The 17,592-nt window shown below is 41.0% G+C and overlaps 3 protein-coding genes across 3 annotated transcripts in view; 1 reads left to right on the forward strand and 2 right to left on the reverse strand.

The window, feature by feature from the left end:
• pacc1 (proton activated chloride channel 1) overlaps window positions 1-17,592 on the reverse strand; it is a 183,485-nt gene that overhangs the window by 47,697 nt on the left and 118,196 nt on the right. The gene's annotated exons all lie outside the window — the stretch shown is intronic.
• Window positions 74-10,023, reverse strand: cpxm1a (carboxypeptidase X (M14 family), member 1a). The gene is made up of 13 exons (XM_076146724.1): window positions 9,641-10,023; window positions 8,524-8,633; window positions 7,754-7,893; window positions 7,553-7,637; window positions 7,276-7,426; window positions 6,828-6,916; window positions 6,511-6,634; window positions 5,214-5,410; window positions 4,258-4,437; window positions 3,179-3,473; window positions 2,668-2,807; window positions 2,435-2,537; window positions 74-2,165 (listed from the first exon to the last, which is right to left on the reverse strand). The coding sequence occupies exons 1-13, from the start codon at window positions 10,008-10,010 to the stop codon at window positions 1,822-1,824; spliced, it is 2,328 nt and encodes a 775-aa protein (XP_076002839.1). The 5' UTR covers window positions 10,011-10,023; the 3' UTR covers window positions 74-1,821.
• Window positions 10,012-17,495, forward strand: LOC142995605 (RING finger protein 145). The gene is made up of 11 exons (XM_076146723.1): window positions 10,012-11,056; window positions 11,687-11,977; window positions 12,398-12,506; window positions 13,156-13,247; window positions 13,352-13,593; window positions 13,719-13,894; window positions 14,040-14,180; window positions 14,393-14,575; window positions 14,718-14,865; window positions 15,346-15,702; window positions 16,002-17,495. Exons 2-11 carry the CDS (start codon window positions 11,809-11,811, stop codon window positions 16,941-16,943), a joined length of 2,559 nt encoding a protein of 852 aa, XP_076002838.1. The 5' UTR covers window positions 10,012-11,056; window positions 11,687-11,808; the 3' UTR covers window positions 16,944-17,495.

The raw sequence follows: 17,592 nt of genomic DNA on the forward strand, positions 1-17,592 counted from the left end.
TTTCTTCTATAGATCGTATTAATTCAATTGTTGTTTTTATTGTATATTTATGACACAAAGGCTGCTTGTGACTGCAATGTATTATTACACAGTACAGGAGCTGCTGTATGTCAGGTTACAGTATGGCATGCTGACAGTAAAGTTTCATTACATTTAGGTGAAGCTGAATCAATAATATTTTGGATCAAAAGCTAAAGATTGAGCAAAGTAATTATACTACTTCACCAAGAACCATTGCAAACTACCATGGCTCTGTGTGATAGTCTTTAATGAAACATGACTATGAAAGAAATGAATGCCAGAACAAAGTACCTTCCAATTCAGGCTTACTTCATTAATAAGGATTGTTTAATTATGTTGGCTTCTGCTTTGACTTTGCCTGTAACTCCTGGATATCTGACTTTCTAAGACTTGGCTAAAGAAATTATGATTTTTATGATTTTAATGCCAATCAGGAGGGATTCATTTTGAAAAGTATATCTGGCTTCCAGTTGACTTAAAGTAGTTCACAGGCATAATTATAACTCCAGACAGATGGTTTTCAAATATTTTGAATAGATCTTTTAAATATACAGGGGCAACAGACTGGAATAGTTTCACAGTGGCTTTATTATTTGTGTGTTTGCTTTAATGGTATTTCATTCTGGTTTTATACTGGTTTGGTTCTGTCGTCTTATGTATTAAACATGAGGATAAGTTATTACATTATTGGACATTCTTGCTATTCTCAGCAGTACTCAAACACACTATGTCATTATTAGCTGGCACAAATCAAAGACCACAACAGAAATAGGTCTGTGACATTTTTGTGCTATCCTTGACAATAAGCAGTGATGTCGTTTAATCAAATAAACTACACCAACTCTTTTGAAGGTCACCTTCTTGTTGACACTTTCAAAATAAAGGTCTAACCTCAGCTGAGGCTTAAAGAATTAAAACCTCCAAGTCACTTCTTGTCTAATATATTAAATAAAAATATGATGTTGACATAAAACTCTGCCAGAAATGCAGATTCTGACCTTAAGTCTACACTGTAGAAAAATATTATTACATGGGGAAAAATATAGATCACTGTAGATCTTTAGACGACACATTTCTGATTTAGCCTTTCACACTGTAAACCACAAATGAGGCCTAAAATTGCAACATAATACAACATAAAAACGTCCAACTCTCTCGTCTTGAATTTCACTCTGTTCTGTGTTTTATCCCATTCTACTTAACCTTCAGTTTCAAATTTAGACCCAGATATAGATATAGACACAAAAAATGTATTTATTATACATTAAAAGAACTTGTTCTCTTAGGCAGTAGTCACAGTGTAAGAGCAATGTGTGTCGCAAATCAGACCTGCTGATAATCAAATCCCCAACTCAGTCTCTTTACACAAAGGTAACATAATAACTACAGAATAATCAGCTATGAACGTAAGAGTTAATGAACAAAACAAAGCCTGGTAAAGGGAAAAGTTAAGTTCATCAATCAATGAGCCTGTCGGTAAATATGTGGTTGTTTTGCCAGCCAAAGACTTAAACTGGATTATCAGTTTATTAGGTACACATGTTCACTCAAATTTGTTCCGATACCACAACCTAATACAACAAACCAATGAATCAGACTATTGTAAAGCTGGCAAAACGGCTTGTTTTCAATTTCTTCCCTTGTTTTTATGTGAAAGCCAAGGGATAATTTGCTTTATTAGACTCCCATTAGTACTTAAGATCATGTCATCATTTAAATGGCAGATTTCGCAATTTGAACATTGAACTGAACATTTTCAACCTATAATCAAATCACATTCAGTCTCCCTCCCCTCTGTTCTCACACTCTACGAGCTCCGGAAGACCGAGCTCTCCTCGCCCTCGCCTTCTCCTGCTCCTGCCGCTGACCTTCCCTGCGACGGTTGATGGCCTTGGTGCTGGCACGAAGCTTCCTGAGCCTCAGAGCACGGAGACGCAGCTGGAGGTCCTGTGGTATCTTCCCTCCTTTGGCTCTTATCTCCTTCAGCCTCTGAATGGAGGTCTTGGTCAGGCTAAAGTCACAGATCGTGGGCCTTGGCTCCATTCCTACGTGGCATCGACGCATGGATGGAACGTAACCCTCAGCCCAAACCACCACCTTGTACTCCCCGGGGTTCAGCAGACGCCAGTAATCCCCATCAGCAGCTACAGAAAAAAGGTGAAATGGTGACTTGGCTGCTTCTTTGTCTCATCAAAGGCATCCAAACCTAATCCCAAATATCTCAATACTACATAACTTTGTCTTCTTTTGGAACAATAACTGCACATTATTAACAAGCACAATGAAGCCAGTAAGTCAACACTGTTTACTTTTGAGTGGGTGAGGGTTTCAGGTCGGATCTTTAACCCTTAACTACACACACATAAGACCTCTAGCACAGATGTTTGCACCCAAAGTAGAAATAGTAGTTAACCTGATCTGATGTCATGATTGTGGTCCTCCACCTTGATTATAGCGTCTACGATTCCTTTTCTGGTCAGTTTATCCCTCACCACACCTTTGATCCCTCTGTGAACCTGAAATAAGAGGAAACGTGCTGTAAAGCCTCAAGAAGCACGTTAAAGGCGCAAATATGTGCATCTGTGCTGATGCAGCAATGGAGTAAGAACAATCCAGCTGGTGTATCGTTTCCAGATGCTGACTGACCTGTTCCATATAAACCAGTAGAGACTCCCTGTTGTTTTCCCACTCGATGGGAAGCTCGCTGACGTGAGGAAACTTATCACAGGACAGCTCCACCGTCACCTCGAAGCAGTTAGTGTGAAGGTAACTGAAGTCATTCATACCTGCAGAAAAGAGACACACACACACACACACACAAACACGTGCTTATGTTAAAGAATGAAAGATAAATACTAAAGAGGCATATGAGCATTCAGGTTTATTTCTGCAACAGGAACATTAAGATTATCCTGATTATATTTCAGGAGTAAAACAACTGGATTTGATTGTCAAAATGTTTTCAGTCTGGGGTTCACCAATCTAAATTATGTCCTTTTTTTTAATTTCTTAGATTGCATGAAAATGTATGAGCCTGATTTAATGTTAAAGGTTGTCAGAAGAGACGATGAAGGCCTTTTAAGCTGTTTACAACACTGACCAAGATGTCTAAATGTCATCGAGTAAAACGTTTAAAATCGTGTATTGAGGTACTCACTTCCAGGTACAGTGTGCCAGGCTCCACCGTTGATGATGTTGTTATATCGCTGGAAATCTTCATAGTGACAGAGGCGGCGGTTGGGGTTTGCCAACACCAGGTGTGTTGAGGCATAGACGGTGGACAACCAGCGGAAGAAAGCATTATCTGCTGAGGGGGTGTCTTCCTGGGGGGCCCAGTCACGGGTGCAGTCGAAAGGGTACGTGATCACCAGTTCCCCCCCGTGCAGGTTTGCACTGAGCACAAATGGAATATCCTGCATCCAGCTAATGACTGCTCGAGTCTCAGGTGCGACCTGGGACAGAGAGATATAACTGTCACATAAGCTGACACAAAAGCTTTCATTGTTAAGTCTGATTTATACTGGAATTATTCACTGTCATTGTAAAATATTTATTTTCAGAGGGAAACAAAATGAAAAAAAATATTAATGAGAAGGATATGTGATATACTGGATGTGAATGAGGTTAAAAAGGAAAAAAATAAATGACTTGATATTATTACCCGGGAGTTTCAGATGACATCAAGACTGTTAATAATAATATAATAATAATAATAATAATAATAACATTCACAAGAGGCTTCGTTGTTGCGCCATTGAACTAAAACACAAATTATATGTACTAAAGCTACTAGATTGTCACTTTAAGGAGCCAAATTAACAACCCCCTTCCAAACAGCTACAGACTGAAGTGTTTTTCTCAGGAAAGACCAGCTTAGCATTTATGCCAGGAAATGTTAGAATCACTGTCATGTTGCTATCATAAGCAGAACCCAACATCTGTTCACAATTAACAAGGAAATTTACCAAACACTGACTTATGACACACACGCACTTCCTGTGAAATTTGAATTGCACAGTTTCCTGTTTTGGTTTTGTTTAGAGGCTCACATAACCAATATGATACATAGAAATATAGTTTTGTTAGAACCTGGTTACATCATGCTTGTTGCTATTTTCAAGGCACCTTCTTTAGGTGTAACTGGAGTGTCTTTGAACATCCTGTTATTGCTTTTGCTTTTAGCTGTACTGCAACTTAGTGTACTCGTTTCATTTCAGTAGAGTTACATGTACTTGCCATAGCATCTTCTTTAGTGTAGTACTCCGGAATAGGGATGTAATGGTTGGAGACTTTAGATGGATCCGCTGCCACCTCTTGGGCCTGCCACATGATGTTGTTCAGGTCGGGAAAGTTGTGATTCAAGTCGATTCCTTCAACGGTGTATCGTCCGTAGGCCCAGCCAGCAAGTTCAGAGCCCTGTGGCAGATCAAATAAAATCTGTGATCCCATACAAGTAACAATAAACGTGACATGACACATGATCCAACCCGATCAGCAACAATATGCATGATCATTTTAAACTTTTGAAAACCCAAATTTGTCTTGCGCCCCTCTTACATATCACAACACACACAAATTACAGAGGGGTCGCAGGGCAGCCACGATACGGTGACCCTGGGAGCCCCTGCAGTTCTGGGAGTTCTGTGCCTTGCTCAAGGGCTCCTGGCAGTGCACCAGAGGCAAACTGGCAACTCTCAAGCTGCAACAGTCCACTTTCTTGGTCCATACGGGGACTCAAACCTGTATCCCACCGGTTCCCAAGCTGAATCAGTGATAGTTTTGTCTCTGTGTGAAGTTTTGTCAAAACCAGACCAGTCACAAATTGGATCACAACAAACCTTTACAAAAAAACACAAATCTAAAAAGAACCATTTTCAACTTTATACTTACACATAACTGTTTGCTGAACCAACTTGAATCTATTAATACATTTTTATCTAGACCCAAACTTCTGAATCGGTGGCCAAATCACAGCAATATTGTCCATAATCATAGCAGCATCAATAATTTGTGTGTACTAAACAATATGTCAGTTGGATTCAACTCAACCTCAAATTGACTGAAACACCAGGAGACACAAGAAACAACAAACTCCAGTTTCGTCCGTATCGGAATGGAAATGTATCCAATGTGACCTACAATGTGTCATTTCATTGACAAAACCCAACCAAACTGTTTGATCTCTTTCCCACCTTCAAGTAAGCTGCTTCATGGCCGTCAGGGTTCATGGAGGGCAGCAGGTGGATCCGCGTCTCTGTGACCAGACGGACGATGCGCTGGTTGCCCTTCTTGTATTCTCGGCACATGTACTGCATGAGGTTCAGGACCAGCTCGCGGCCTAGAGCCTCGTTCCCGTGCATCCCTGCCACGTAGCGAAACTCCGGCTCACCTGCCAACGGAAACCAAAACACAGAATCACCTCATCTGCCAGGAAGACACTGTTTATGTGGTGCAAATTAACACGGGTGTTTGCACTAGGAGGGCTCATAGAAAACACAAAAGCTATCGGGAAACACGTTTTCATCTCACAAATAAAAGGTCCAAACCATTTAGGGCTTTATTAGGAAAGAGTGTGAGGTTTTGCTGCAGCACTCTGCCAATAAACATAGACTACAGGTTGGCCAGACTCGATGGCAGACATTCCTCAATATAAAGGACGTAGCAGCCAAGCTCCACAAGCCTTTCCAACAGTGTTCTTGTACTGTATCACAATATTTTCCTGTCTCTCTACCTCTTTTTGGAATTTGAGTTAAATACAATTGCTGCACTCGTTCTGTACTTTCTTTGTATTTCAGGGAGTAATTTGGTGGTTTTTGTCTCTCCTTTTTCTTGTTAGAGCCTTTCAACTGTACTTTTTATAAACATACGATGTACAAAGGATGACAAATTGATATATATGCTTACATTAACTTATGAACAAAAATGGAAATGCACTGTGCATGCTCCTCTGCCAGTGTTTAAAAGCTAGAATTTGGCAGAGGAGTGTGTGTTACTGGGATTCCTTTGGAAATGAATATCAGCTATCAACACATAAATAACCTAAATAACCTAATTCCCTATTGCTGGGGAAAGCAATTTCACATTGTGTTTATGCTGTTTGTCTTTGAAGAAAGAGGGACTAGCTGTGCTCCACTTGATTTATTTTCACTTTTTTGGCAGCCATCGAACAGCCGCAGTTCACTTTGGGGCAGAACAGCGAATTAGCACATAACACAATATCACAAAGAAGCCTGTGCTGTTTGGGGGAGAGCTCGGAGTCTTGAATTTCACATTGTTAGAAGTCTGTTTGCACAAGCGAGATCAGAGATCAGTTTGTGTAAACACTTCAGGACGTCCAACCGGGCCCCTAAGCGAATAGCTAAAATCAGGGTTACATGCGAAACAGGATGAGCTTTGTTTTTCCAGATGATTCCGATGCCCCGTCCGGTTGGAGAGAATAAAGTCGTGCTTGAATCAGACTTTGAAGCCGAAGATTTTATTCACTCTTACCAAGTTCGTGCTTGCCAGGATTATCTGAGATCTCCATGACGTAGAGTTTGAGGCCATTATAGCTCTTCCCTATGGTGTAGATTCGGGTGATGTCAGGACACTCCTCACTCACTGACTTCATTAGCTGCGGGGTTAACAGAATAAACGTCATTGAAAAAGTTTGGTTGATTGTGTAAAACTAAAAATGCCAAAGGGTTAAATATGCAGACTTCTGTGCACCGTCAGCAGTCTGAGTAGAGCCGCTGGTATTCACTTGATGTTACACACAGTTACTCATCATGCATGTGCGTTCTCTCAGCCTTTTGTCACGCTCTGACCTTTCTCATCTCTTTGTAGTCATGGTGTCTGAAGTCCAGATCCTTCTTGTCTGTTGGTTCTTGCTCTGAGTAATAGCCGTCACTTGGATCTAAAAAGGAAAAAGTTCATACTATCTAAACTAAACCATTGTCGTCTTGCATTTTACACATCTGCAATATAAATCAACAAATGAGAAGATACAAATGTACTTCTGTAAATTCTCATATATGGTAGTTTTGAGGGTTTCAATTTCCTTTGTTAGAAGAGTTGTATGTTCTCAAACGCCTCTGATAATGTTCAAACATCTTTGTGTCGAGACAATCTGTCTTTTCTAAAATGCAGAGAAGGAAAAGTAGCCAAGATACTGTATATGTTAAATGTGCTTAATTTGAACGTTACAACCATGTAAATGCCTCAATTGTTTTAACATTACAGTCCGTTGCTTTGCACTGGTGTGTGTCTGCCCACCGTTTACCCTACAGCCGAGTATCTCCGCCCTGAGGCAGATGGTGCCGTTGGAGTACCAGGTCTGAGGGTTGATGCGGATGGAACGGGCCACGGTGGGAACGGGGAGGATTCCAAGTACTGGAGTCTCTGGATCCTGATTCCCTTTAAATATCTGAACAATGCAGAAGGACATTAAATGAACTTTAATTCTAAACCTCCATCAGGATGAAAAGTGATGCGACAGCACTACAACTACACTTTTATTTAGATGCTTGTATGCTGGAGAATACTCTCTTACCGCTTCTTCTGTCCCATTCATGCAGGTTTTCCAGTTCACAGAGTCATTACTCAGCTGGACTTTATAGGTTTCAACCCAGTCCCAGCTATATGATGCAATTCAAGCAATCAAAGGTTAATAAACTTTAATGCATTTCAGTTGTTATGAGTATAAAGCTAAACACGCTATATATCTTCAGATTTGATTGTACTACTACCTGACCTCCAGATGGAGTTTCGGCCCTGCAGGATGACTCCAGTGAACAGGGTGAGGTAGAAGGCGTCCACCTCCAGCCACTGCTCTCGGTCTTCATACTGTGCACACCAGGACCCATCATAGTGGTCCCCGTCCTCGATGCCTGACTATAAAAAGATGACACATTACAAAATCATGACCACAGCAATATCCTGTAAATGAAAGCTCTAACCTTAAAGTCTCTGGCTGTGCCTCTGCTCAGTATTGCATAAGAGTTTTGGCATTGACCTGATTGTAAAATAATTACTTTCAGACTGCTGACTGCAGGTTTGTTAGTGCAAGAGGGGGAAGCCCTGAGTGTCAATGGCTTTACAGTAAAGGATTGTTGTAGAATTCCCAAATGAGTCACACAGTCAATGCTCTCTGTTATATTCATTTCAATTTTAGAAGCCAATAAAAACAAATGTGGAATAAAGTTAAGGAAAGTGAACAATCCAGTCTTTTTACAGTCCACTGCTTTCTGATCTTTTGGACAGAAATAAAACCATAATAAAGCCATAATCTGATTTTGTCAGAATGTGTATTGTCATATGACACTTCCCCTTGGGGCTTTCCAAAGATATCTAATACCTGTTTACGCAAAAACTGTAAATCAAAGTTGGAACGACATTTAGTACTTCCAACCTTCTCCCACACTTGCTTCCTGTTTCCTTTAGTTTCTGCACCATCAGTGCCTGTATGTTCTTTGAAGCATATAAGGAAAACGTTCACTGTATCCAGGATCTGAACAGACCAACCTGGATATTGAGTCTTCCTCTGTGTGGACCTAGCCCAATCCTTTGGAAGGATGAAGCCTGGATCTGGCTGTCATCAATCCGCAGGGACTCCAGGCCAAGGGGAGGGCATTCTAGAGGAGGAAAGCGTTTAGTAGATAACATCTTTGTGTTTATGTTCGTGCTTGTCTGGAGATGCTGATCCTGGGAACACATATGTGCCAACTGCTTTGGGGTTAAAGATTCTCTTTTGCTTTTTCTGAGTGTGCAAACTGAGCTGATCTAATACGAGTCATAATAAGTTGGAATTCTCCTGCTCCGTGGAAGTTTGGAGGCCTTCTGCTCCTTTACTGGTCTGGGGGAGAAAAGGAAACTGCAGATAAGTGAATCCATGGAGAATTTGGAACTTGCATGTAATTTGAGACCCAGTTACTGGCAGAGAGAGAGAACTGAAAGTTTTAGTCAGGCAGGGTGGACAAGGGCTACAGCTGCAGGGTGTTTTATGACTTTGGGAACCACTAACATTCCCATCATTCAGAAAACAACCTCACAGGCCGGGAAAACAGGCTTTGTGTGTTTACATTTTTTAGTTGAGCAATCACTATAAAATTAAAGAAGAATAACAGAAGGTAACATAAAATGGAATTAAAGTCAACTGAGATATTCTGGTTAAATCCATTTCATGCTTCTTGATTCTTCAAATGAATCCCAGACGTGAAGCATTATTGTGCTTGTAAAGAACATCTTGCTGTCATGACCATTAGACTCCACCTTAAATCAAAAGTACCACCACAAATATTTGGGGTTTCGAGCTGCAAGAAATCTGCATGTTGTATTTCTTCAGTATTCTGTGCTTAATTTTGACTTGAGGCGTTATAAATAAACTATTTTATGAAGTGAGTTTAACTTAAGGAGTCTTAATTCCACTATAGCTACAAAGGTTCATCTGTAACCTCAAGTCCAGAAAACCAGTTAGGTACATGGTCTATAAAGGCAATGTTATTTAATTTAACTTAATAACTTTGTTGATGAAAGGTTAATTATGTTTGATCAACCTGTGACATCAGCACTGTTATGTACATTTAAAAATGTTTCCCTATTTGGCACAAGAGAAAGAGAAATTTGGTGCAGACTTACTTACCCAGCTCTTTTTTTCCATTTTCTTTCTTATCATGAGAATCCTCCTTTTCCTCTTTGTTCTTTATCTCTTCGCTGTCCTGGGTGATGTTGTCCCTCTCCTGCTGTTTGCCTCTCACAGTGGTGGTGGGTAACTTTTGCTTTGCTGTTGCAGTTGTTTGTGGTGGTGTTGTTGTCCATCTAGAGCTGCTATGACTCTGTTGCTCAGCAGTGGTTTTCACAGTGACAGACTCAGTCCACTTTAAAGTTGGGGTAGTATAGTTAAATGAGGAAAAGCTCCTTGTAGTTGTTTCACTGCTAACTAGTGCTCCAGCTCCGTCTAATAATCCTCCCAGAAAAGTCACTGCAGCCAACATGCACAATGACTTTTCCATCTTGCTCTTTGTGTTCTGCTGCGGGGGAAAAAAAATCCCTGGGCAGTTTATGTTGCAGATGACAGAGCCAGACCTCCATCCATATCCCTCCTCCTCAATCTTTCCTCCCCTCCTCCTTCTGCTCTCTCTCCTCAAATTACCCCAATAGACATAATTCATTCAGGATACGGACATGGTTGCAGTTTACATAATGTGGGTTATGTGTGCAGCAGTGACCTATTTCTTGGTGCTGTCAGTTGATTGTCATATCAGCATTAGAAATAGGTCAGCAAATCATTTCTATATTTTACCTATGCTTAGCTACATATTTTTGTTCTGCTTTTCTTTTTTTCCCCGCATTATTACTATTGCAGGCAGAGATCAATTTCATTTCATTTCATTGATTTGCTCAAACTTGAGGTTGTACGTAGTTAATTTGTGTGCCTATTATGCTATTATATTACAAACCTTGATTAACAATACGTTGTATCATTGAAGTATAAATTTTAGGAAAAAGTAAAAAGGTGAGAACAGTGTGTGCGCAGGCCTTTATTGTCCCTCCTGCACAACTCAGGCAGCCTTTGGTACTGTTGGAATGTACATATGTTATAGTCAGTGAGAGGCGGAAAAGAATACCGAATGAAAGCGCTTAATGTTTCCCTAAATGCAAACTTTGTGCGAGTACACAGTAATAATAATGGTGGTAGTAATATTTGTAGTAGTAGTAGTAGAGGTGGCTAAAGGGACTTTTATTTTGAAATCGGGAATGTACGCGAACCTGATTGGCTCATTGTAGATTTGACGTGTACACGGGAAATGGCCACGCAGGCGACTAGAATCACAACATTGAATTGAAAGTCTCTTTTTTTCATCCCCATGTGCTTTAATATCAATTAGTTCATCACATCTTCTTTATCTTTTCTATCTCTGAGCGGAGGAAGTTTCTGGAAATCGAAAATATTTGTCCCATGCAATGAAAACATGTTGTTGGCCGCTTTGCGAGCTAACAACCAGCAGCTACTAGCCAGCAAATGGCTGTCCGACAGTGATGCTTGTTACTGTGCAAAGTAAGTCCTCTAATATCTCATGTAAACTAATTTGTCTTGGTGTATTGCTCCTAACATAAAGCTTGTAAAACGTCTGTATGCATGGCTAAAACTTGAATAGAGCAAATGTGTGGTTCCAGAGACGAGCGAGTGTCCATGTTATCTGGTGACTTTAGCCTGAGTGCTGCAGATGGTAGATAGCGGATATTTTTACTGTTGGCTAAATTTTATATTCGTGCATGTAAAATTGGTAACTACTATCCTTAAATGTGATATTCATGTATAGTAATACAAGCTACTTTATGTTTGAATCACGCTTTATACTGCGTCCATTGTGTACCCCTTTGCAAATGTGTTTTTATTTATGTCTCGTGGCTGTAAAAAGCCGCAAATCTTTCATAAAGATAATAATAACAATGCAATAATGACAAATAATTGTGTTTTGACGTGTTTTCGTTAAGATGCCACATTCCACTTTAATGGACAATAAATAAAAGGAACGTGTTAAAACCACCGTCACATTCAGGATAAGGTTACCAGTTAACATGGACACTCATTAATCAGCTACACAGCCTCGTCCAAGTTGCACACGTATGACACACTGGGTGTTTGTGGTTGACTAAGTGTTTCATTTTATGTGTTTTCTTTTAGATGACAAGAGGACAGTCAATATAGTAGCCCAACAGTTTCTAATCTGTGTTGTTGGTGCAGTGAAACAGTGAGCAGTATGTGACACACACAAGCTCTCCACTCACCCATAAGTTGCCTTCGGGATGCCTCGCCTGGAAGAGTTGGCCAACGTTGCCCTCAGGGTGCCCAGCATACTGGTGCTGGACCTGCTGTATAAATGTGACATTGAAGGCTTAACAGAGCACCTTAAGGCGAAAAATGAAGACATGCTTTTCAAGTACAAATATGTCATCTGGAACATGTACTACTTTGGTAGGTGTGTGTATAACTGAGGACTGAAAATTATTGTCAAAGACTACTGACAGTTCAAATCCAAGGTCAAGATGAGGTGAGATAGCGGTGAGATAGAGTTCAGATTTGTTTGGCAGTGTTGAAATAGTGAACTAAGAAAAGTGAGAATCAAATTTATACCAAATACCACTTTCAAAACATTGCAGCAAATGAATTTGACTGATTTGAATCTGGTCTGAATTTGATTGAAAGGTGAAAGTTGGGCCTCTTGTTGGCTTATTATAGTATTGTACAGGTGTAACTAAGAAAGGGGCCGCTGAATGTCCTAAACTAACATTCTGTCCATCGCTGTACTTATTGAGCTTGAATCCACAATGCTATCTCTTGACAGATGAATCTATAACATTGAACATTGCACGGTTACTCCTATTTGTCTTGTAGGTCATCTTGTAAATGTGGTGGTGCTGGTTCTGCCATTGAGACACATCGTGACACTCTACCTCCATATCCTTGCTGCTCTCCTCCTCTATATGGGGCATCAGATTTCCAAGTGAGTTTCCCTATTACTACTACAGCACTATCATATAAATTCCCAAGTTTTCTTGGCTACATTCACGGTGTTGTTCCTCCTGTGTATCTGATATCCTTCCGGCTGCCAAGTGCACTGCCACCATGCTGAGCTTTAATTTGAAGGTGTCTTCTGTGTTTGAGCAGCCGATGGTTTTAATTGCTCAAGTCTCGCAATTTAAGTTTTTCAACCATATAGATGTGGTGGCAGCTTGGTACATATTATGTTTATTAGTTTTAAGGATACTTACAAAGGACCAAACCTAACTATCTGGAAGTAAATAAATGAGAATGATCACATGCTGAAACAGTCAATCCATTGTTTCGTTGATAAACAGAAAACAAATCAACTACAATTGTGATGTCTGATTATCCTAGTTTTCACCATATCGAAATTGTTAAATGTCATTTTGGTTTTGTTTTGTTCAATTTAAAGTAATTAATCAATAATTAATCATCAATAGATTAGGATTAGTCACACATATCTCTGTGTACAACTCTAAGAACTAGTAATGGATACAGCATGAGCTAAAAGCAGTGCAGCAGAATACAGTGAGCAGCTGATTGCAGGCTGTTTCTGTATTGGCATCTCTAAAATGAGAATTTCAATGGTGTTCTGTAATTTTTTACAGGGATTATGTGCGTGAGGAGCTGCAGTATGGTTATGAAGGAGCAGTGTACCTTAACTCTCTGGCCTTCAACCGATTTGTCTCCGCATTGACAAGTGAGTCCCAAAAGCCAAAGGACTTGGGTTTAATTGCAATGAATCTTCTGTTTTGCACAGTAAATGTATTACAAAAACTATTATTGTCTCTGTGTTTCACTCAGGTCAGATTATTCTCAGCACCCTGTGTGCCTTCCTGATGAAGACCAGAAAGGTGTGGCTGTTCTCTGCTCATATGCTCCCCCTGCTGGCCAGACTCTTCTCTGTACCTCATGCCACACTGCTTACTGTCAACATTTTCTCCATGGGATTGACTGGAGCGGGGATAACTGTGTTCCTCCTCTCAAATCTGTTTGTGCCGTATCGTCTAGCAAGGGCTGCCTATTCAGAGCTGCTGCAGCTGGAGGTACTGTTTCTACATCCTGTATGTTGTATATCTTTGCTCCTGTTTATGCTAGACCCATGCTACTGTCTCCTTGGATATGAAATATCCAAAAATATTAATTTGAACCCTATTTTTCCCCTCATCAGGTGATTGAGCTGTACAGACTTCTGGCTGTGGGAATTTCTCTGTGGAATCAGTTTGCCGTCCCCGTTCTCTTCAGTGTCTTCTGGTTTGTTCTGTTCATCGTCCAGCTGTGCTCAGACACCATGAATGGCAGCGCCTCTGCAGTGCATCAGGGAATCATGTTCGTCCTGCTCACAAGGTGTGTGAAAGAGATTAAGGCAAAGTCACATTTTATTGAAAGTTTCCATTCTTGGTCTCTTTGTTTACGTGGATATGTAGAAGTTTATATTTAGCATTCTTTCCTAATACGTGGCTTTTTTGCTTCACTTGTTGAACATCCACAGTGTGTCTGAATGTTGTGCCACACCGTACTCCCTGCTGGGTCTGACGTTTGTGGTGTCATACTTGGCCCTTGGACTGCTCAACCTATGCAAATTCTACCTGGGAGGTTATGCGGCTGTCCAGAATGAGAACGTCATGCACAGGTTAGTCAAGTCACATGTGAATTATAGTACTTCCACAAATGATATTACAGCCCCTGCTCACTTCCTCATGTGTCAGGTCTTGAAACATTGTCTGAAATCACCTGAGTGTATGGACTAGGTTGTTGTTCCCCTTTAATATCTAATAGAACTTCTGTCTGCACTTTACTTCTGGTTTTGAATTAACTCCAGTTCTTTTTACTGTTGACCTTCAGAGGTGTGACTGAGGGCGTCACGTTGCTCCTGCTCGCACTTCAGACAGGCCTGCTAGATATGCAGGCACTGCAGCGCACCTTCCTCCTTAGCATCATCCTCTTCATTGTTGTGACTTCAACTTTGCAGTCAATGATTGAAATCACAGATCCGGTCATTCTAGCCTTGGGCGCATCTCGAAATAGGTAACAAGTAAATTTTTCAAAGTCATCAAAATTGTGACACATTACATTAATTGTAATGTATTTGCATTTGCAAATACATTGCAAATGCCCTCTGAATTTGGATTCTGCTTTTAATGCGTTTCTCATCTCTCTATGCTTGTAGGAGTGTATGGAAACACTTCCGTGGGCTCAGCATGTGTCTGCTTCTGTTGGTGTTCCCCGTGTTTATGGCTTACAAAATCTCCCAGTTCTTCCACATGGACTTTTGGCTTCTCATACTGGTCTCCAGCTGCATGCTCACCTCCCTTCAGGTAGAAGGAGACTGTATAGGACTGTGTGTTTAAAGGGTGGCAGTATGAAGTAGGCCTCCAATGAATACTGGTTGAATGAAAGTCATTAGCGTAAACACACACACACTCTAACAAACACTGTAACTATTGACAAACTGAGTGAAAAGGTCCAGTAAACACAACAAAGAAGTATTAAATGAGTAGCAGCTGATTTATACATTTATTCAGTTATCAGTTATTGTTTTTTGAATTTGACATACAATCATTCATTTATCTTCTCTATCTATATACGTTTCTTCCACCCCTCATCAATATTGCCCTGTGTAGCTGAATTCATTGTCATGGCACATTTTTCTATGATTATGGTTGATTTCTTACCTTTAAGTACAGGTTTGACCTTATTTGTGCTAAAGCAAAACGAAGTTCCCATTGAAGACAAAGAGTTAAGCGTTTTTTTTTTAATATCAAGGAAATCAGAAATGTTTTGCTCTTTTCTCCCAGGTTACAGGCACTATGCTGATCTACTCCCTGTTTATGGTGGAGCTGTTTCGCAGCGACCCAATCGAGAGCCTGGATGAGGTGATCTACTGGGTGAACGCTGTCAGCCGGGTGCTAGAGTTTGTGGTGGCGCTCTGCGTGGTGGCGTACGGCACTTGGGAGTCTCTGTTTGGAGAGTGGAGCTGGATGGGTGCGTCTGTCATTATCATCCACTCCTACTTCAATGTTTGGCTCAGGGCTCAGTCTGGGTGGAGGAGCTTCCTGCTCAGACAAGAAGCGGCCAAAAAGATCAACTCTCTCCCCAGAGCCACGCCGCAACAGCTGCAACTACACAACGATGTCTGTTCCATTTGCTTCCAGGTTAGCGAAATGATCATGGTACAATATACTTAATGATAGAAACAGTTCACCTGGGGTATAAACTACACTAACTAACAGGATCTTCACTGATGTTTGCATTATAGTTCAGGTCAACATGGGCAACATACTCTTACTCAAATTACTGGCACATTATACTGTAGCTATTGACATGTTAAGTTAAAAGTCTGTAATAGACTGAGTACACAATTGGCATGTAAGCAGTGTTCCCGGCAGCCACGGGGAGAAGATGTTGAACTTTGTTTATCAGCTTATCAATTTCTCCCCCCCCCCTTCTACAGGAAATGAGTTCTGCTGTGATCACATACTGTGGACACTTCTTCCACGGAAACTGTCTCCGCAAGTGGCTCTATGTACAGGAGACCTGCCCCATGTGCCACCAAGCAGTCCGACCCACCTCACTGGGTCAGAATAGAGGTCCAGGTGCTGCCCCAGCAGCACCACATGAGAGAGAGCCAGAGCCTGATCCTGTGGCACAAAATGGAGATCAGAACCTAAACAATGAAAATGCACAAGACAGCCAGAGTGATGCAGTTACTGCTGTTTCCACTGAAGAGTGGAATAAGACGGAACACTCTGGGGAGGGAGACTGCGGTACAGCTGATGAAAACCCATCAATGGACCATCACGTCCAAGGCCTTTGCTTCAGCTCCAGTGGAGACTTTGTTGGTTTTGTCAGTCCAGAATCAAGCAGCTCTGTTTTTAGTTCTCATCCTGTCAACATGCACATCCCGAGTGAGGTCGATAGCAGGGAGCAATCTGGAAATGCTCAGGCAGGTTTCAGTTTGGATAATTCACCACTGCCACTAACAACTCCTGCTCCTGTGAATAAGGATGCTGTGGAGGGACATTCAGACTCTGGTTCCTGTTCTAAATGGCTACAAAACAACAACGGTAGTTGTGACGGCCTTGGGGAGAACTGTGATGTCACAGTGACTAAAGTGGGCCGTGACTTAATGAACTCCGATGTGTTGTGTGAAAATGGATCAGATGCAGTACTGCCTGAGGAAACTCAACAGACCCAAATAATTAAGAGTGGCACATTAAACGCTGATAATCAGGCAATAGCCAGGGATTTGATACCTAAATCATGGAACAACCACAATTCACCAAAAGATAATGATGCGAAGAAATGTTCTGAGGTTGTCTCGTCGAGTGCAAGCCCGCCGGTAAAGAGCCAAATATCTATTAAGCCAAGTAATGAAGATCAAGATGATCCTTGAAAGTCTCTGTCATAAATGTAGTAGTACTCAGGCAAATATGGACCTGAGGGGACTTCAACAGGCCAAGCTTGACCCACAAATGACCTGGCCAACCTCGGATGCCACCTTCTCTTGCACAAGCATACACATTAAGTGACTGACTACCCTGTATCAGTGCCTTGAAGGGTGTGGAAGGGTGATTCCCCCCCAAAGAAGGGGGATGAATATACATTTGCCTTTTCTTTGTGAACTGGTATGGAAAAGTGGCATACTTCTACCAGACAGTGTAATGAATGTGCTTCAGTTCTGCAACTAAAATGCTCCTGCTGGAATTTAAGAGATGAAATTGTGTTCGGTAAAAGTTATACACTAATTTGTACAAATGTACAGAAATTGTTAAACTACTAAAATGAATAACTATCTGTAAAGCAATTATGGTATTGGGGGATTTGCCCAATTCAGTCAGGCTACAGTTAACATGTTTACGTAGAGGAAGTGAAATTGTGTTTGATTTATTATCATGTATTGTTTCCCATTGTCCGTGTAGTTTTCATGTACAGCATTTTGGTGGGGCGATTATGCAAAAAAGCAACTAAAGCAGATGCCTTTGTTAACTATGAATCAATGTTTTGTACTGCGTTGGTTCTTTGTCTACCAGTATTAATTTACT

Source organism: Genypterus blacodes, unplaced genomic scaffold (assembly GCF_046128005.1).
Source record: "Genypterus blacodes isolate CSIRO-AG114 ecotype Tasmania unplaced genomic scaffold, CSIRO-AGI_Gbla_v1 ptg000033l_1, whole genome shotgun sequence".
Classification (NCBI taxonomy): domain Eukaryota; kingdom Metazoa; phylum Chordata; class Actinopteri; order Ophidiiformes; family Ophidiidae; genus Genypterus; species Genypterus blacodes.